General features: G+C 46.6%; 2 protein-coding genes across 4 annotated transcripts; both read left to right on the forward strand.

The window, feature by feature from the left end:
• On the forward strand, positions 1–5,897 carry parp10 (poly(ADP-ribose) polymerase family member 10). The gene is made up of 11 exons (XM_084455734.1): positions 1–46; positions 465–640; positions 764–1,003; positions 1,116–1,346; positions 1,525–2,561; positions 2,711–2,920; positions 3,206–3,299; positions 3,487–4,527; positions 4,628–4,761; positions 4,865–5,039; positions 5,147–5,897. Exons 2-11 carry the CDS (start codon positions 466–468, stop codon positions 5,443–5,445), a joined length of 3,636 nt encoding a protein of 1,211 aa, XP_084311860.1. The 5' UTR covers positions 1–46; position 465; the 3' UTR covers positions 5,446–5,897.
• Positions 5,898–6,360: 463 nt separating this feature from the next.
• Positions 6,361–19,722, forward strand: cpsf1 (cleavage and polyadenylation specific factor 1). 3 transcript variants are annotated; one of them, XM_084454900.1, is made up of 38 exons: positions 6,361–6,477; positions 6,938–7,099; positions 7,211–7,238; positions 7,350–7,483; positions 7,606–7,686; positions 7,794–7,942; positions 8,099–8,245; positions 8,381–8,520; positions 8,624–8,734; positions 9,006–9,099; positions 9,339–9,426; positions 9,877–10,032; positions 10,320–10,371; positions 10,476–10,564; positions 10,693–10,767; positions 10,872–10,952; positions 11,347–11,439; positions 11,556–11,723; positions 11,854–11,995; positions 12,094–12,272; positions 12,466–12,605; positions 12,743–12,917; positions 13,008–13,214; positions 13,327–13,410; positions 13,499–13,645; positions 13,768–13,920; positions 14,198–14,314; positions 14,640–14,730; positions 15,183–15,267; positions 15,486–15,627; positions 15,717–15,869; positions 16,014–16,190; positions 17,582–17,648; positions 17,754–17,801; positions 17,913–18,068; positions 18,201–18,330; positions 18,553–18,691; positions 19,550–19,722. In XM_084454900.1, the coding sequence occupies exons 2-38, from the start codon at positions 6,953–6,955 to the stop codon at positions 19,595–19,597; spliced, it is 4,413 nt and encodes a 1,470-aa protein (XP_084311026.1). In that variant the 5' UTR covers positions 6,361–6,477; positions 6,938–6,952; the 3' UTR covers positions 19,598–19,722. The 3 variants fall into 3 exon arrangements, with proteins under 3 accessions (XP_084311026.1, XP_084311025.1, XP_084311027.1); XM_084454899.1 differs by having other exon boundaries at positions 6,389–6,477; positions 6,932–7,099; XM_084454901.1 differs by having other exon boundaries at positions 6,389–6,477; positions 6,932–7,099; positions 9,877–10,026.
• The last annotated feature ends 40 nt before the right edge of the window (positions 19,723–19,762 follow it).

The following is a 19,762-nucleotide window of genomic DNA, read 5'->3' on the forward strand; positions in this document are numbered from 1 at the left end:
AACAATCCGTGCGTCATTGTTTGAGCTGCATCGTAGCCTAGCTCAGGTAAATTCCCCGAAAAGTGTGTTTGTTAATATTTATTTCTGCCCGACATTTACGCTACCGGGACGTGATTACATTTTCCTCGGGGTAATGTAGTTGTAGTTATTTTTTATTTTTCGTGCAAATGGTTCAGCATTGGTGCTCGCTTCTAGGCCAGCTTTCAGTTTCTATTTCCTCGAATTCGATAATGATTTCAAATCTAGCTAAATAAAGTTGGTTAGGCTCTTTTAAACTCACACTACTTTAATTTATGTTGAAGCACAGACATTATTGGCCTAAATTGGCTACACCTCATTCGGACGAGCTCAGGTGGAAATGGGTGGCATGGTTCTTGTGTTACGACAGGCATTCTATTAGCTTGTGCTGTGTTCTGTAAGTCGGCACTGGATCACCTTTGATGTTCTTGCCTGCTGTCTGGCAGAATGTCTGTTGAAAACCAAGAGGTGAAGACAGTGGAGGTGCTTGGAGTTCCTGAAGGAGTAGACGAGGAGCTGTTGACCCTATACTTCACCAACAAGAGGCGCTCTGGTGGGGGCTCCCTTATTTCATTGGAGAAAGTGGAAAGCAGGGCATTGCTGGTATTTGAGGAAGCAGAAGGTAAAAACTGGTTCATCTGTACTCACGGGCTAGTTTGGAAGATAGTGATAGTGAGTGATGGTAATAGTGAGTGATAAAAAAAAAAAAAAAAGCTTCTATTTATACTGTTGTTATTTGTTGCAGCTGCAGCAAGGGTTCTGTCCAAGCGACCCCATGTTCTGTGTAATGTTGAACTGACGGTGAGAAAACCAGCCTTCAAGGACCCTGGCAGGTTGCTGCTGTGTGGGGTCAACCCCACCACTAGTATGGACATCATGGAGCTCTACGTGGAGAATATGTTAGGAATGGAAGTGGATGACTACAGCCTGGAGAGACTTGGGAGACACTTGGTCCTCATCCGCTTGCATCAGCCTTTCTCTAAAGGTTTGATGGATGTTTAATTTCCCCCTATGTATTTATAATTTGTATGAAATATGTGAGAATGTAAAATTAGCCTGTACATTTTTTTTTTAATTAACCGTGTTTGCGTCCACAGATTTTCAACAAATTAGTGTGAAGATCTCTAAGAAGTCATTGGATGAGTGCAGGATCACTCTGGAACAGATTGATCAAACAGACTCCATCCTAGTTGCTAACCTTCACCCTAGCATCAACAAGGACATACTCACTCTATACTTCGAGAGCAAGCGTGGAGGAGGGGGAGAGGTGAAGGAGGTCACCCTGATGGCAGATGGGACAGCCAGAGTTTCCTTTGAAGACTTTGAATGTACGTGAAGCTCTTCCTGTTGCAGTTTTGAGACTATACTGTATATCACTGTGTGTACATGAGAAAACACAAAGCCTATTACATGATTTTATTCTTAAAATACAGTTTTATTTTCAGTTATCGCGGAAATGCATTTAAACAAGACTAATGTTGTTTTATTATTACTACTTTTTAACAGCCGTGGAGCATGTCCTGAAACTACCACACAAACTGGAGGACTGTGAGTTGACTGTGAAGCCTTACTTTGCCTTCCTCCAACCTGAGGAGAGCTTGTCATCTCAGAGCTCTTTAAACAGAACATTAGACAGTAGCCCCTCTATAGCCGGAAACATACAGAGGAGGGACAGTGCTGGTCAGTTACATCTCGGTTCTCCCATAGTCGCCAGTGCCAGTGACCAGACATCCCATCAGACTGCCTTGGAGCCTGTACCTCCCCCTTCAGAGCAGGAGGGAGGAGAGGATGAGATCATGGAGGTCTTCACAGAGGAGGTGGAGCCGCTCTCCACCCACATCCTTGTCCCAGATCCGGTGAAGCTCGACTTGTTCCGGATCAGTTCCCGGGCACTAGACCTCCAGCAAGCCCACCCAGGGTTCAACATCCAAATCGAAGACAATGGTGTGCACATCTCTGGGCCTGAAAAGCCTGTCCTGGACCTGCTGAGGAGCACCGTTCTGGAGTTTCTTGGCGGTATTGCTCAGGCCCATTTGACCTTCGACTTGCAGAAAGCCCAGTTCCTTGGAGACGAGGAAGTGAAGGACAGGCTGCAGCAGATCCTGAAAGATCAGGACACGCCCTGTATTTACACTGTAACGGACCATATTGTCACGGTAATATCGCTGTCTCTGAGCTTAGTAAGCCAGACGTGTAGCTTGTTGAAATCTCTAATATCTGAGTTCAACATACCGATAGATAAAACTTACGAGTGTATGCTATACTCCCAAGAGTGGTCTGTGTTCCTCGAGTCTCTGAGCTGCTGCTCGGCCAAGGTGTCAGAGAGAGGCGGCCAGATTAACATTCTGACTCTTAAAGGCATGGAGGACGAGAAGCAGACAAAAATCGTGAAGTTCCTTAGCACACCCATTGAGAGGGAGACTGTCATCCCTATGGAGCTGGGCATGCTGAAATACATCCAGATCCATCGCCATCAGCTGCTGGCTGACATGGACCAAGTGTCTATATATCCACTGGAGGCCGGGGATGTCTGTGGTCTAAGAGTACGTGTTTCAGAATAAGTTGCCGAAATATAACTTTCTTAAATATAATTTACTTTCATTTCTTTGTTAATACTGTATCTTACCTATAGGTCTAGAGGTCTTGTGTACCGTTTCCAGCCCTCTGTCATTCTTATAAATGTGATTGGCAGATCCATGGCAACACAGGGGCCTGCCAGATGGCGGACGAGGTGCTGCGAGACGTGGTCTCCTCCGTGTACACCAGAACCATCACGGTAAACCAGCCTGGCGTGGCCCGCTTCCTGATCCAGGAGGAGGGCACCAGCATCCTGGGCGAGATGACGGCCAAGTTCCAGGTCTACATCAGCCTGGAGAAGGTGCACTGGGAACCTCTGAATGAGGTATCTATGATGGTCTTTTCTACATGATAGTAGTTCATGCTATGATATTGTAATCTATACTGTTCACTTTGTTATTGCTACCAGACCTGTAAAGCGTTCAATATACTTGCTTTTTAACAATGCGTACATGTCAACAAGCGCGTATGGTGGCCTTAATGCTTTACAGTTAATCTTGCAATGATGTGTTAGTGCTGTATATTCACAGACTTGTTCTTAATGACTGCATTTTATAATTGTGATACGAGCAGTGGGTTATAGGGTTATAGCATTGTTATCTTTGGACAGGACATCTTTGAAGCTGCATGGAAGATGGCATCCCATCAAAACTTCGATAGAGTTCCTTTGGATGGTTCTATAAAGGACTCAACATCTGTGATAGGTCAGACTGATACGAATTTCAACAATGTTAGTGCTCCTGACAGGGATAATACATTTTAAAAAGCTTGTTTCTCATAGTGTGTTTTATTCTAAGAAGTATTTCAATTTTATTTTTAATTTAATTTAAATTCCAACTTTATGAATCTCTTGGGGAAATTTGCATCCCTAACATCATGTACTCATTACAGGTCTAATAGTGGAGGCAAATAAACTTTTCTCTGCCCTGGATGAGAGCGTGGCCTCAGGACAAGCCAGTGAACAGAACAGATCCACCGACATGGAGGAAGAGGATCTGTACACAGCTGGTGAACTCATGGTTCTCAGTCCGTCAGACCAGGGCACAGAGTCCAGCAATGAGGTAGAGTTGTTGGACACTCTGCAGCCCTCAGCTGACGGAGAGCAGGGCGCTGATGGGCCTCTCCTGGTCAATGATGGAAACCTGGGCCATGCCACTAATCTGTACAGCAACGAAGAAGCCCAGCTCTCTCTAGCCATCCAGTTTTCCATGGAGACGACCAAGAGATCTCTGGCCGACGAAGAAGAGGAAATGCTGCAGAAAGTCCTGGAGCTGTCCAAGAAGATGGTCCACCATGATGGCCCTGCTGTCACTCCAGCCCCAGAGATCTCCCAGCTGAATCAGGCCGTCTTCATGTCACTCCAGGACACTATCAAGGCGGCTAACACATCCCAAATCTTTGTGTTTGCGGGTTATTCCTGTGACCTCATCAGAGTGGACATCGCACTAGGGAAAAAGGTGACCCTGAGGCAGGTTGAGGAGAAACTGGAGCATAAGGGCTTGACGAGCTTGTCAGAGTTCCACAAGAGGTGTGTGGATGTCATCAAGAGGAAGCACGCGGTGGAGATCAAGATTCAGGGCACAACAGCCACCATCTCTGGGTTCAGGGACTATGTGAACGAGGCCCTGCCTGACATGAAGCTGCTGCTGAAGAGGATCTCCAACTCAACCTCAGACGCTGACATTCTGAGGACGGTGCAGTGGGTGTGGCTTGACCAGGCGACATCGACGACGAAGCCTTATGCTCCCGATGTGACGGTGTGCATGGAGAATGCCTGGAAGATGAAACAGAAAAGTATTGACATCTTGTTGGACAATCAGCCTCACATCATCAACTTTGAGAAAATGCTAGAGTGCAATGTTGCCTCTGGTAAATCTGTACCAATCTCAAGGAAAATGCTGAGTTCAGGGGATTTATTTAAAGATTTACCAGGTAAAGTGAATTTGGCATATAGTGATACTTATTCTCTATTATAATTGCATTCACAAACAGAATGCTTGTGTTTTTGAATCTATTGTATTATTTTCAACAGAGGAGGATTACAGCCTACTGTCTAACATGCCTGAAGCATCCAGATTGAATGAAGCATCTGATGAATTCCAGGATGTTGTGAAAGAGTTCTATGACAGCATACAAAAATCCCACAACAAAATAAGAATCATAAAGGTTGGTCAGTAATATGAATTGCAAAAAACCTGTTCTACAATCTCCTATTGTATCAAGATGGTCTGTCATTAGCAGGCTTTCTAATGCAAATGTAATTTTCCAGGTGGAGAAGCTCATGAATAGACTGCTGTACAATCAGTACAGGCTAAAGAAAGCTAGCATATCACAAAGTGCCACTGAACCGGAAGTCGAACAGACGCTGTTCCATGGCACAAGTGACAAAAGCACAAAGGAGATATGCATTCATGGATTCAACAGAAGCTTCTGTGGAAAGAATGGTATGCTCTTTGAATTGCATTGTTACTTAGGATGCTGTAGTTATTACATATAACGAAATGGTAATGGTTGTAATAACTTGCTCTTTTGTTCTGCTTTCTCCATGCAGCCACTGTGTATGGTCAAGGGGTCTACTTTGCTGTGGAATCTGCCCTGTCTCTCCAGGACCAGTACTCACCCCCAAATGCAGATGGACACAAGTTTGTGTTTGTAGCCAAAGTGCTGACAGGGGACTTCACCAAGGGCAGTCATGAGATGAAGACAGCCCCTCTGAAGGAGAGTTTGGACATTCCCCTCAGATACAACAGTGTGACAGATGACCCCAACAAACCCTCATTGTTTGTCATCTTCAATGACACACAGGCCTTCCCAGAATATCTTATTACATGTCAGAAAATTCACCGCTGATGGAATGAACTTGTGGATGGATATAACCAAAGAAGGCATAAATGTGCTTTATTGTTGTAAAGAAGCTATATTGTTTTGTTGTACTTTTAATTTTTATATGAACAGTAATTTTGTACTGATAATGAATGTGAATTGAGATATTTGAAAAGGGCTACCAATACTATATCTTGATTGTATTTCCCCCCTAATGCAGCAACCGTATCCCCAGTTTAACAGATTGCAAAGCATCTTAACACATCAGGACAGTAATAGTATATGGCATGCACCTCACTAGACTGAAGCAGCAGGATGCATCAGTGACACAGTTGAACAGTGGTGTGCACTCATTTGTGTTCAAAGTTTTGTTTTAAAAAACTTACATAGGCTGCTGTATGCAGTGCAAATGTCTCCACGGATAGATCAACAGTGTTTTTTTTGTTCAAATGTGATCATACTGTAGTCCTAAACAAAGATTTATTTTACACCCAATGTTGTATCTCATACTTCATGGCTCATGGTGATCACCAACTGTAATACGGGCTAAGAGCCTTATTAAGAAGCGTTAAAACAGAGGAATACAGACATACTTTTTACATCACTATCTGACGTGCTCGCCAGGGATCTGCTGTGGAAGGAGCACACTAGTGTGCGTGAAACTGTTTACATCACTATCTGACGTGCTCGCCAGGGATCTGCTGTGGAAGGAGCACACTAGTGTGCGTGAAACTGTTTACATCACTATCTGACGTGCTCGCCAGGGATCTGCTGTGGAAGGAGCACACTAGTGTGCGTGAAACTGTTGGGGGGACCGGAGGGGTGTGAGGACTTGATGAGGAGGATGTTTGTTGCCTAGGAACGCTGTGGCCTCGCCTCTTGTTTCTGGCCGAATGTAATTCAGGCACGTCCGCTCTGAACGGCAACGCGGAACAACTGAATGAAAGAAAGGCAAAACAGTATAGACCAAAACACATTGAAAGAATGGTGCGGTAGCAAGTCATAAGGGAGACAAAGGGAATACCCAATCTGGAAACACTTGCAACTATTTCACTTTAGGTAAATTCAGAGGATATCGTATTTGCTAAGATGAAGCTGCGCTAGCACACCGATGCTCGGGCACCATAGCATGCTAGGCTAGCTCGCTAAACACAGCTAGCACTACACGCTGCGAGTCAGCAACGTTACTGGCTAGGTATCTGTGGATACATGGGCTAAGCAAATATATAAAATCCACCCATTGTTCACTAACTATTTAGCTAGCTAACGTAGTAACTACTAACTAAACTAGCCAGTGCTAGCTAACGTAGCTAGTTTTCATGAATCATTCATTTGAGTAACGGTTGATCCCTCGGTGTAGTCTATATCGCTAGGTTATGTCAGATCTTTAAGTTGCTGCTGTATGCGAAATGTCTTGTTTACCAAAAGTTTATGTTTATGCTCCCTGTTTAATGTTTCTCTTGAATCTACTACCATTGTGGTAAATTGTACACCACCTCTTCTATTTCGCAAGGTACAGTAAGGGCATCCGTGCATGATGTATGCCGTGTACCGACAAGCCCACACCCCCACTGCACTAGAGTTCTCCGTCTACTGCAACTTTATATCCAACGACGAGGAAAACCTGGTTGTCGCAGGAACATCTCAGCTCTACATCTACAGGATCATTCACGATGTGGAGGTGAAGAAGCTCATTCACATTTTTAGATTCCCCATTGAATTCATTTTCCACAGAGGCTGTTTGTATGCTAACGTTGTGAGCATTATTGTGTTCTGTTCTCTATCGTTTCAGAACACTCCAAAGACTGAAAAGTCTCCAGGTATGGTCAAAACCGCATGTCAAGTTAGTCATGTTATAATGCCAGGTTTATTTGCTTGGTGAACATATATGTTTGTCATTTTAACAGCTCTCTGACTCCTTACCTCTGTAGATGTCAAGTCTCGCAAGGAAAAGTTGGAGCAAGTGGCCTCCTTCTCCTTGTTCGGCAACGTCATGTCAATGGCCAGTGTGCAGCTAGTTGGGGCCAACAGAGATGCTCTCCTGCTCAGCTTCAAAGATGCCAAGGTACTGCCCACCTAGCAAGTCATGGTTTAGATACATTTATGAATGGATGTAATAGTTGCAACAAGCCTGGTTGTACTCAATACTCTTAAAGTGCATTTTCAATTGCTTTTTGTTTTTTCTAGTTGTCAGTTGTAGAGTATGATCCAGGAACACATGATCTGAAGACACTCTCGCTGCACTTCTTTGAGGAGCCGGAGCTGAGGGTAAGCTGAACTCGGAATGCGAACTCCCGGCATTTTAAGTAACAAACTGTTTGGCATCGGTAGTAATTTACCACAAGTCAATGCAATGCTTCTTTTTTAATTCCCAGGATGGGTTTGTCCAGAATGTCCATATTCCCATTGTCCGCGTGGACCCAGAAAACCGCTGTGCTGTAATGCTAGTTTATGGCACCCAGCTAGTTGTGTTGCCATTCAGAAAGGACACGCTGACAGATGAATCAGAAGGGGTAGTTGAAGGGTATGTACACATTGATTGTGTCTGACTACAGTCTGCAGTTTTGTGATATTTTGGTGTTAGATTTCTGTGCCAGAAACGTCTCTTCTAATAAGAATTCATTAAGTATTTTTCCACAGAACCGTTTATCATCATCACTCACTGTTACATCCCATGCAGGCCAAAGTCCAGCTTTCTGCCCAGCTACATCATTGATGTGCGCGAGCTGGATGAGAAGCTGCTGAACATCGTCGACATGAAGTTCCTTCATGGCTACTATGAGCCCACACTGCTCATTCTGTATGAGCCTAACCAGACATGGCCTGGGTCAGTTCACTATTACAGCACCTGTCCCCCTGCTTGTCTCAGGACACTACTGATTCAGTATATACTAGACTGACTAATACCATCTCTTGAGTCTTGACTCTTTATCTCTGTTGCTCCGCACTGTCGTCCCTCCAGGCGGGTGGCTGTGAGGCAAGACACCTGCAGCATCGTGGCCATCTCTCTCAACATCATGCAGAAGGTTCACCCGGTCATCTGGTCCCTCAGCAACCTGCCCTTTGACTGCACCCAGGTCATGGCTGTGCCCAAGCCTATCGGTGAGCGCAGTGTTTCACTAGATCCACCGCATGACAGGTTTATTATCGACGTGAATATTTCATGCCGGGTGATTGGATGATACTCATCCTATGTTGTCTACAGGTGGTGTGGTAGTGTTTGCTGTGAATACATTGCTCTACCTCAACCAGAGTGTTCCTCCCTATGGAGTGTCACTCAACAGTCAAACGAATGGAACCACCGCCTTCCCCCTGCGTAAGTATTATTGCACACACACACACACACACACACACTTCTACCACTCTTGGCTGAGTGGATTTTACACAGTGCATATTCCGCCTGCGTTCTCGCTCGGATCAGCGGGGGACGCACACGTCCTGCGCGCAGCAGGGAAAGCTGACTACAATTCAGCTCTTGTCGCGTTGTCAGCAATTGTCCGCTCGCCTCTCTCATTGGAAATTAATTACAATGCGCGGATATCGCTCCTCGTCTGAAACGGCCTTTATCATGTATCTTGTCCTTCCAGGCGTACAGGATGAAGTGAGGATCTCCCTGGATTGTTCGCAGGCCACCTTCATCGGCACCGATAAGATGGTCATCTCTTTAAAAGGAGGAGAGATGTGAGTGGGGCCACAGCTGACACATGACATCGTCCCTAACTGCACTATGTGACCTTGTAAATTATATTATATACCTTTTCCGGTACTGCCTTTTTTTTTTTTTTTTTACCAGGGACACCAACTTGTCACAAATCAAACTAATTTTCTTATGTCAGTGTGTCTTTCTGTCCTCTAGGGACATTAGAATACGTATAGACATGACCCTGTACCCAATGGGTTTCTTTTCCCCCTGTCTGCAGCTACGTGCTGACCCTCATAACGGACGGTATGAGGAGCGTGCGGGCGTTTCACTTCGACAAGGCTGCTGCCAGCGTCTTGACCACCTGTGTAAGTGACAGCCAGAGCAGTGAGTCAGCAAAGGTGGCCTGTTGACGTAGGCTGTTCCCCACCCTGAGAGCTGGTCAGCCTGGCTGCAGCCTGGCTGCAGTCCTAATGCACTATAAATCACCCCCCCCCCCCCCCCCCACACACACACACACACACACACTTCAGAGGATGTGCTGACATCATACCTTACTTGACACTTTATAGCAGAACACACTCCCAGAGAGAGAGAGAGGGAGGAGAGGAGGGAGGGAGAGTGAGAGGGTGGCAGGAAGCATAAGAGCGGCATACTGCGTCAATGAGAGCTCACAGTCAGACCCGTACCCCCACAAAGAGCACTTGGCTGTCTAGAGTGCATGGATATGCTAGGTGATTTGACCATGGAGTATGCACCAAGGCCTAGAGGATCCTCTCTCCTGCTCCTCTTACCACTGTCTGTTTCTGCGTCCCCAGATGACGACTCTGGAGCCTGGCTACCTGTTCCTGGGCTCCCGGTTGGGGAACTCCCTGCTCCTGAAATACACAGAGAAGCCGCAGGAGGCCCTGCCCGAAGAGGGCAAGGAGAAGCAGGACAAGGAGAAAGAGAAGGACACGGAGAAACCGGTTAGTGTGAGTCTTGGTATTAATGATTCTTTTGCTATTGCTCTCAGTAACACATGCAGCAGGCGGTCCTACTGAATAGCTGTCATCTTGATCTAATTCAGAAGGGTCTGTTCATCCTACAGTATACAGTAAAGCTGTTTTGGCTGCTTGTTGAACTTGACTAAGGATCAAAATATGACACTTGTCATTGATGATGTTGATGTCTTAAATTGGATTGAGTCCAGGTTAATAATGCCACTTTCACCCCTTTAAACAAGGAACGCTGGTAAGCTAAATGTTTCTAACCATTCCAGGAGGAACCACCCAGTAAAAAGAAGCGGATGGATTCTTCTACAAACTGGACAGGCATGTTGACAGTCGCTTTGATATATCACTCTGTTTCTTCCACAGTATCTGTGTTCCACTAATTGAGATAATAACCATGATATATCACACTTTCTCTTCAACAGCTGGCAAGGGCCCAGATGAAGTGGATGAGATCGAGGTGTATGGTAGTGAGGCCCAGTCAGGCACACAGCTGGCCACCTACTCTTTTGAGGTGAAGCTCTTAAGGACCCCATCAGTACCATGAATAATGCATGTCTCGTATGCCTCTCCATCCTTTCCTCCACCCATTTCTGTAGAATATCAGATATGAATTAACGTTCTTGCTGTGTTGGTGTACAGGTGTGTGACAGCATACTGAACATCGGCCCTTGTGCCAACGCGTCCATGGGGGAGCCTGCCTTCCTTTCAGAAGAGGTACAGTAACTTGACCTTTCTTCCAAAGTCAAGGTCACAGACCGTTGTCCTCCTGCCCTATTTATGGTGTCCATGTATTTTCCCTGATTGTGCTCTACACACAGTTTCAGAGCAACCCTGAGCCTGACCTGGAAGTTGTGGTGTGTTCTGGCTATGGGAAGAACGGCGCGCTGTCAGTACTTCAGGTAAAAACTATGACTGTGTGTGTGAGAGAGAGGGTAACTGCCGGCTGCGCTGTCCTAAGACCTGTGGTGGTGAGGCACGTCTGCCATAGGTCCAGTGACGGTGCTACAGTGAACTGAACTCTGGGTTTACCAGGGCTGCCTCAGAGATCAATGGAGTAGCCTGTAAACACCCCAGACACATACACACACATGCACATGGGCTTACTGCCTCTCCCACTCACCACAGTCCTGTATTTTATGCGCGCCATTGAAACATTGTGTTCATCAAACATCATAAACCAAGACTTGATCGGTCAAATTATTTCTTTGGTGATTCATCCATATTTCTCCAGCCATTACTAGCTATCTCTGTTGAAATGCTTGATTTCCCTCCGTCTCCACCTCCCCTCCCCAGAGAAGTATAAGACCTCAGGTGGTGACCACCTTCGAGCTGCCTGGGTGCCATGACATGTGGACAGTCATCTCTCCTGAAGTGAAGGAGGACAAGGTACAGCGCAGACGTTTCTCTAGCCCTGCCGAATGATTTCAGATTTTCATCTCGACGTTTCTGCGTTGTCCGGAAATGTAGAGAACACTCTTTTTCTCGGTGTCAATCCCATTCAGCCTCCTAAAGAGGCCAAGGGTGAGGGTGGGACAGAGACCCCAGAGGAAGACAAGGATGAGAATCAAGAGGGGGAAGAGGAGGAGGAAGAAGAGAAGACGGAGCCTGTAGTGGAGGATGACAAAAAGAAGCATGGCTTCCTGATTCTGAGCAGAGAAGACTCTACAATGGTACACACACACATACACACACACACCGTTTCACCCCACCCCTCAGCCCCATGCAAGACTCTGTGGTTTGATCTCCTTTGGGATCTGTTGTTGTTGTTGACGTTGTGAATCTTCCCGTGTGATCCGCTAGATCCTGCAGACGGGTCAGGAGATCATGGAGCTGGACACCAGCGGCTTCGCCACGCAGGGACCCACAGTGTTTGCGGGGAACATCGGCGACAACAAATACATCATCCAGGTCTCCCCCATGGGCATCCGACTGCTGGAAGGAGGTAGGGAAATCTGTCATATATTGAAAGAGAAAAGATATTCTGATCAGTGGCCCCCTATTTCTCTGACACACACATTCACTGACTTGCCCCTCTTTCAGTCACCCAGCTGCACTTCATCCCTGTGGACCTGGGCTCTCCCATTGTGCAGTGCTCCGTGGCGGACCCCTACGTAGTCATCATGACAGCAGAGGGAGTGGTCACCATGTTTGTGCTGAAGAGCGACTCCTACATGGGAAAGACTCACCGGCTGGCCCTGCAGAAACCTCAGATCCCCACGGTGAGACATGGCTTTGAACCTTGGACCTCTACAGACATTACACCACCAACCACTGAATAGCCCTAAACACGTGACGCCTTGGAAAGCACTGCAAAAGATTTTAGGGTGTCTCATTCAACTAAGTCTTGACAAACTGATCTTGTGACATGGTCAAGTAGTGACTGACCAGTGATTGCTCCCAACTCCCCTCCAGCAATCACGTGTGATCACGCTGTGTGCGTACCGCGACGTCAGCGGCATGTTCACCACAGCGAACAAGGCGAGCTGCGCCACCAAGGAGGACGCCGTAGCCAGGAGCCAATCGGAGACGGAGACCATCATCCAGGACCTCGGGTAGGACCAGCCAAAGACAGAACCCACGCGACGACCTTTAGGAGCAGTCACCATTCTCCATAGCTTGTGTTTTCAACGCGTCTGCCTGTGTATTGGTTCGAGGCGTCCCTGTCCTGACATTCTCTCTTCATGTGCAGTAATATGTTGGACGATGAGGAGGAGATGCTGTACGGAGACTCTGGCACCAACCCCATGAGGGATGAAGCCAGCCGCTACGCCGGGGCCGGCGGCCTCTCTGGTGCAGAGGGGGGCTCAGGCAGAGCGGAGCCCACCCACTGGTGCATGATAGTCAGGGAGAATGGCGTGATGGAGGTACAGCGAAGCTAGTGGTACTGTTGTCGAACGCCACAAGTTATACTATGTAGAGATGTTAATTAATACATATTCGTAAATATTTTCTAGATCTACCAGCTCCCTGATTGGCGACTGGTGTTCCTGGTGAAGAACTTCCCGGTTGGTCAGAGAGTGTTGGTTGACAGCTCTGCTGGCCAGTCAGCAACTCAAGGGGAGGGTAAAAAAGAGGAAGTGACTCGACAGGGAGAGATCCCATTGGTCAAAGAAGTGGCCCTGGTATCACTTGGCAACAATCGCTGCAGGCCATATCTGTTGGTGAGGTTTCACCTGATGGCGCTTGAGTTTTCTCAGGTCTTCAATGAGGACTGTCCGACTAGAATTTATGACGACCAGAATAGAATATGTTTGTTTTGCCTCTTTTTCCCAGGTCCATGTTGATCAGGAGCTTCTGATCTACGAGGCCTTCCCATACGATCAGCAGGCTCAAAACCTGAAAGTGCGCTTCAAGAAGGTAAGACAGGCCACTGAAACTTAGCCAGTCAAGTCAACCATTCCACCTCCAGAAGGTTCCCTAAGCGCTTATTTCCTGCTTCGCTCAGATGCCCCACAACATTAACTACCGGGAGAAGAAACCGAAGTTAAAGAAAGACAAGAAGACAGAGGGCGGCCCCAGTGAAGAAGGCTCCGGGGTCAAAGGTCGCGTTGCCAGGTTCAGATACTTCAAGGACATTTCTGGGTACTCGGGGGTAAGAAAGAGAGTGTTTTCATCTTATAGAACGGCCACTAAAGCCATGAGTCCTACCCATCTTAAAACACACACTCACATTTGTGTCCACTCAAGTCTTCTTTTTTGTGTTGTTTATGTCAGGTGTTTATTTGCGGACCCTCTCCTCACTGGATGCTAGTGACCTCCAGGGGGGCCATGAGGCTCCACCCCATGACCATCGATGGGCCCATCGAGTCCTTCTCCCCTTTCCACAATATCAACTGCCCTAAAGGCTTCCTCTACTTCAACAAGCAGGTGCACAGGCAACACTTAGCACAGACAACATACCTGTCCCTCACGTGAAGCTAGAGATTTAATGTGTGTGTGTGTGTGTGTGTGTGTGTGTGTGTGTGTGTGTGTGTGTGTGTGTGTGTGTGTGTGTGTGTGTGTGTGTGTGTGTGTGTGTGTGTGTGTGTGTGTGTGTGTGTGTGTGTGTGTGTGTGTGTGTGTGTGTGTGTGTGTGTGTGTGTGTGTGTGTGTGTGTGTGTGTGTGTGTGTGTGTGTGTGTGTGTGTGTGTGTGTGTGGTCACAGGGCGAGCTGAGGATCAGTGTTCTGCCCACCTACCTGTCGTACGACGCCCCCTGGCCAGTCAGGAAGATCCCTCTGAGGTGTACTGTTCACTACGTGTCCTACCATGTGGAGTCCAAGGTAAGACCACCTCTATGTCCCCCACTCTCGCATCATACTGCAGGGTGTAGGCCTCTCTACAAAGGCCTAAATACTGAAGACACAGGGTGGCTGTTTTGAGGGAATTGAATTGTGATCGGTGGACTCACACCTGTGTTTGTTATATTTAGGCTGGGTGTAGCCTTTTATCCCCTAGATTAATAGCAAAACAAAACTGTTTCAAAGGCAGAGATGAAAGTAGTTTTCTTCAGGGGAAAAAAAAAAGTCAATAGAGGAACTTTAAAAGAGTTGAGGTCTTTGATGTGATCTGAGTTGTGTGTTGCTTTGACTCTGACATGCCTCTCAGGTCTACGCTGTGTGCACCAGCGTGAAAGAGCTCTGCTCTCGCATCCCCAGGATGACCGGAGAGGAGAAGGAGTTTGAGACCATAGAAAGAGGTGACACACACATGCCCCTTTACTACTTTTAGTGGAATATTGCATCTAGTGTTGTACTCTTGTGTAGTAGCACTGCTCTGACAGTATGTCGTGTATGGGAGTTTGGAGTTGAAAGTATCTCGAGGATTTTCATGTAAATAAATGTCCGTTTGTCCGCTCACACCGATTGAGGTAACATGGTAATGATTCAGCCTATTCTCCGTTGATGAAAGACATTCCCGCGTAGTATTCATTAGCAGTGCACAGGTGATGTGATTGGTGTGTCGTGTTTGGTTTAAAAATGATCGTTTTAAAATGAACTCTGAAAAAAAACTCAAGCGACGCCGTTTGGTTTTGAAAAGAACGCCTGCAATTACCGCTTATTGCCAAAAGCCAAAAACAATGAAACAGAAATTCTTGAGATTGCCACTTTAAGGAGTGTGTGACTGACTGTACTCTCTCTCCTCCCCCAGACGAGCGCTACATCAACCCCCAGCAGGAGAAGTTCTCCATCCAGCTCATCTCCCCCGTCAGCTGGGAGGCCATCCCCAACACACGGTAACATCTGATGCTGATATTATACTACTACGACGACTACTACTACTACTACTACTACTGGCTACCATGTCTATGGGTACAATAGATATGGCAATAGAATATTTTCACACAGAAATCACATTAGCTACAAACGCCTCCTCACTGAAGTTTCTCCATTCCCTGTTACTGAATGGAGACACTGCAGCCGCTGGTTCTGACCTAAAATGTGCTTGCGTCAGGATTGACCTGGAGGAGTGGGAGCACGTGACGTGTATGAAGACGGTGGCGTTGAAGAGCCAGGAGACGGTCTCTGGGCTGAAGGGCTACATCGCAGCAGGGACCTGTCTGATGCAGGGAGAGGAGGTCACCTGTAGAGGCCGGGTGAGTTCCCAACACACGGGTCAAAGTTTCCGCATGGAGCACACATCCTTCCCCTTCCTGATCTGACCCGTCCGTGTGTTCTCCTCCAGATCCTGATCCTGGACGTGATCGAGGTGGTGCCGGAGCCCGGTCAGCCGCTCACCAAGAACAAGTTCAAGGTCCTGTATGAGAAGGAGCAGAAGGGACCGGTCACAGCTCTTTGTCACTGCAGCGGATATCTGGTCTCTGCCATCGGACAGAAGGTGACGGCTCCTTGTCACTGTATGCCGTAGCCCATTCTTATTTAAGTCTGCTTCTCTTCTTTTATCTTGCCTATTTACATTGAAAATATATTTTTTGGGTACGTGTGTCCGTCCGTGTGTGTGTCCGTCTGCGCATATGCCTAGATCTTCCTGTGGAGCCTGAAGGACAACGACCTGACGGGCATGGCCTTCATCGACACCCAGCTCCACATCCATCAGATGTTCAGCATCAAGAACTTCATCCTGGCCGCCGACCTGATGAAGAGCATCTCCCTGCTGCGCTACCAGCCAGAGAGCAAGACCCTGTCCCTCGTCAGCAGGGTACGACACAGCCCGGCCCAACCCAGCCCAGACTCAACTGCATACGTAGCACATGGTCCCATGTGGAGTGGAACACAAGAGTATTATAGTTAAACAGTGTCACAGAAAGGCATTGGGCAACAGAGGCAGGGAACCATGTTTTATAAGAAGTCGGTGCAAGGATCCACAGTAAGGGTGCATTTTGTCAAAATCTCCCATCCCAGCATTCAATTAGGTGCAATCCTTTTTCATGTGCCCATTAACCAGGTGGAAGCTTAACATTTCAAGCTTTCATTGAAGCACAGTGGGATTGGATGCATCACCAGGGCCCTACATAGGGCTACAGAGGCTAGTGTCACAAGAGGTATCAGAGAGGTCCAAAGCATAGTGTTCAAATCAATCAATCAACTTTTATTATGCAGACTCATGGTCCATTACAAAACACATACAACAAAAATTAAAAAAGGCAACAATACCAGTGTTTCCACATAGGTGACTGGTGTCTCACAGCACCGAAACCAGGATTTGACAGCAGCACAATAATGGAATTCTGAGAACCATTCAGTCGGCATATAAATTTGTACATCAGATTCCTCAACAGGGCATGAAACGTATTGACACCTGCACTACAAAACAGTTCACTTGCACTGCACCACCTTGGCTTTTTAAGCAATATACGCATGCAGTCATTATAGGCAACCTTAAGCTTATGGATGCTAGCCTTTTTAAACTTTATCCACAAGGGAGCAGTGTAGAGAGGAGTACAGTACGCTCTAAACAGGCTTATCTTGACATTGTCTGAGCACCAGTGGAATTTCCTAACCAACATGTTCGCTTGTGCATATAACATTCGGCGCTGTCTATACAAGTCATCATCATCAGACATTTGATCTGTGATGACATGTCCCAGATACTTAGCTTTACAGCAGACAAATAAAACTTGCCCTGACAGGTAAAATGATGGGAAGATTAGATCTTTGTCCCCTTTTGTTTTACAGATCATGACAATGCTAGGCAAATGATAGGCAAGGCTGCTTTATTTATATAGCATTTCATATACGAGGGCCACTAAATGTGCTTCACATCAAAACATGTTTAAAGACATTTTCAGATACAATGAAACATGATTTAAAAAGAATGTATAAAAAGACATTTACACTAAACGATAAAAGAATAGAATCAAAATGTAGAGAAGATAAGCATTATTCTTGGTGGGCCTAGGTACATGTAGACTGCTGCTCACTGATCTAACTGTACAGCCCTGCTTAGTGTTCTTGGTTGTCTTTGTTCTTCCATGTGGCTCCTGTGGGAGTCCAGGTGTTTGTTGAATTTATCTTCAAGAAAACCCGGCTGCAGGAAGTAATGCTACTTCAATCTCATGGAACAATTTATTTCTTTGATTTTGGGCACAGGATGCAAAGCCGTTGGAGGTGTACAGTGTCGAATTCATGGTCGATAACAACCAGCTCGGATTCCTGGGTAAAGTTACACTCTGGATAAAACCGAACAATTGATTTTTTCTCTTTTCAAATCATTTAGAAAGTCATGACCTCTCAACATTAACATTTCTCCTCTCTATTCCAGTGTCAGACCGAGACAAGAACCTGTCAGTTTACATGTATTTACCGGAAGGTTGGTGTTAGAGTAAACCTGTGCAGTTGTTGGAAAGTCCATTCACCGAAACTCAAATGCAAGTGTTTGTCGTCAGCGCTTTGAAATGTGGCATACTTATTCACTCCACAGCCAAAGAGAGCTTCGGGGGCATGCGGCTACTGAGGCGCGCTGATTTCAACGTCGGCGCCAACGTCAACGCCTTCTGGAGGATGCCCTGCAGGGGGGCGCTGGACTCGGCCGCTAAGAAGTCCCTGACCTGGGACAATAAACACATCACCTGGTTCGGTAGGAGCTGAACCCACTCCCACACCAGGGCTGACTGTCTCAGTCGACCACTCCATCTATTTATTAAAGCTGACATCTCAGTAGGTGTAAAGGATGAACTGAGGATTAACAGGGATTCCCTCCTCGTCACAGCCACACTGGATGGAGGGATTGGACTGCTCCTACCCATGCAGGAGAAGACTTACCGTCGGCTGCTCATGTTGCAGAATGCTCTCAACACCATGCTGCCTCACCACGCTGGCTTGAACCCCAAGTCATTCAGGTGGGGGTTTGCCCATACATCTGACGTAGCGCGCTAGAGCACTCCTAGCCTGAGTAACAGATACTGTACCATTTATTCCCCTACATATTTCTGGTTGAGATTATGGCTGTCTACACCAGCCACTAGTTGAAACATAAGACTTTTAGAGGGGATACAGATGTACATCTAACCCCAAACTAAAGCTTTTTGGGTATGACTGTGTGCATGTCTCACTTGTTACAGGATGCTGCACGCTGACAGACGCACCCTGCAGAATGCAGTGCGGAACATTCTGGATGGAGAGCTCCTCAACAAGTATCTGTATCTGAGCACCATGGAGCGCAGTGAGCTGGCTAAGAAGATCGGTACCACCTCAGACATAGTGAGTACAGCCCCCACTGACACGGACAGCAAAATAGAACATGTAGACCCGTAAAGTTTATATCTTCAGTAATGATAACCTTTGCCGAGTTAACTTAAGCCAAGCAGTTATGACTGAAATCCTTACTCTTGTTGACTTTCGTTGTCTTTTTATTATTGTCCTTCTTAAGCTCTGCGTTGTGTTTTGATTACAATAAAAGACGGCCCCCAATCTCAGAAAATACCACACAGCCCAGTGTCCCTTTTCCAGGTGTATTCCAAATGAATCTCTCCAACACGGGATTTGAGCGACAATGAAAAGCTGTTTATTTACAGAAGGTTTAACATACAAAAGACGATGGCATATAGTCTAATGTACAGCTGACCTGTCTGTATGCTGTCTGGACTCAGATCAAAGCATATGCAACCTGAACAGTGGTTTTGGCCCTTAGAGAGGGGGGGGGTTCCACACCCCCCTTCTTCCTTCTAGACAAAACTGTCTCTCTGGTTTCAAAATATACAGCCTTGCAACCAAGATAGGCTACACTGCCATGGCGCCCAAGTATCTAAACAGTTGGTGTTTTTGCACCCTTGGCCTATGTAGCATGTAAATCTATGGAGAGGGAGACATGTCCCCTGCCTAGAACCCTCCCTGGGTATCGTAGTGACCCCCTGCCTAGAACCCTCCCTGGGTATCGTAGTGACCCCCTGCCGTGACCCCCTGTTCCAGGAACCCTCGGACAGCCACACAGAAGCCACATACACATCATTAGAAACCGCTTACACAGTATTCAGGTTGACATTTCTCTGATAACGGCCAGTTTCATCAGTCCAGGAAAAACAATCTATGGACATCATCTTCTCTTTTTCTTCTTTGTAGATCTTGGATGATCTTCTGGAGGTTGACAGGGTGACCGCTCATTTCTGAGAGCAGGATTCTCTCCCTTAAACACCCCTCAGCATCTGCCTCATCTGGTGGCGTTATATTGCGGAGATAGGGCGATCGGAGCTACCCTATGCTATCCTTTAGATTCAATGTGAGGAGTCTCACTAAATGAATCACATTTAATACACAGTAGAATGAAAAGAATGT

This window comes from Borostomias antarcticus (genome assembly GCF_949987555.1).
Source record: "Borostomias antarcticus genome assembly, chromosome: 21".
Lineage (NCBI taxonomy): Eukaryota > Metazoa > Chordata > Actinopteri > Stomiiformes > Stomiidae > Borostomias > Borostomias antarcticus.

Excerpts from the sequence above, each read along its gene's own strand:
- parp10 (XM_084455734.1), top strand. The coding sequence starts at position 466 with ATGTCTGTTGAAAACCAAGAGGTGAAGACAGTGGAGGTGCTTGGAGTT. Across the intron at positions 3,300-3,486 it reads GGACTCAACATCTGTGATAG|GTCTAATAGTGGAGGCAAAT; the intron begins GTCAGACTGATA and ends TACTCATTACAG. Across the intron at positions 4,528-4,627 it reads TTTATTTAAAGATTTACCAG|AGGAGGATTACAGCCTACTG; the intron begins GTAAAGTGAATT and ends TATTTTCAACAG.
- cpsf1 (XM_084454900.1), top strand. The coding sequence starts at position 6,953 with ATGATGTATGCCGTGTACCGACAAGCCCACACCCCCACTGCACTAGAG. Across the intron at positions 15,268-15,485 it reads GAGGCCATCCCCAACACACG|GATTGACCTGGAGGAGTGGG; the intron begins GTAACATCTGAT and ends TGCTTGCGTCAG. Across the intron at positions 17,649-17,753 it reads CAACCAGCTCGGATTCCTGG|TGTCAGACCGAGACAAGAAC; the intron begins GTAAAGTTACAC and ends TCTCTATTCCAG.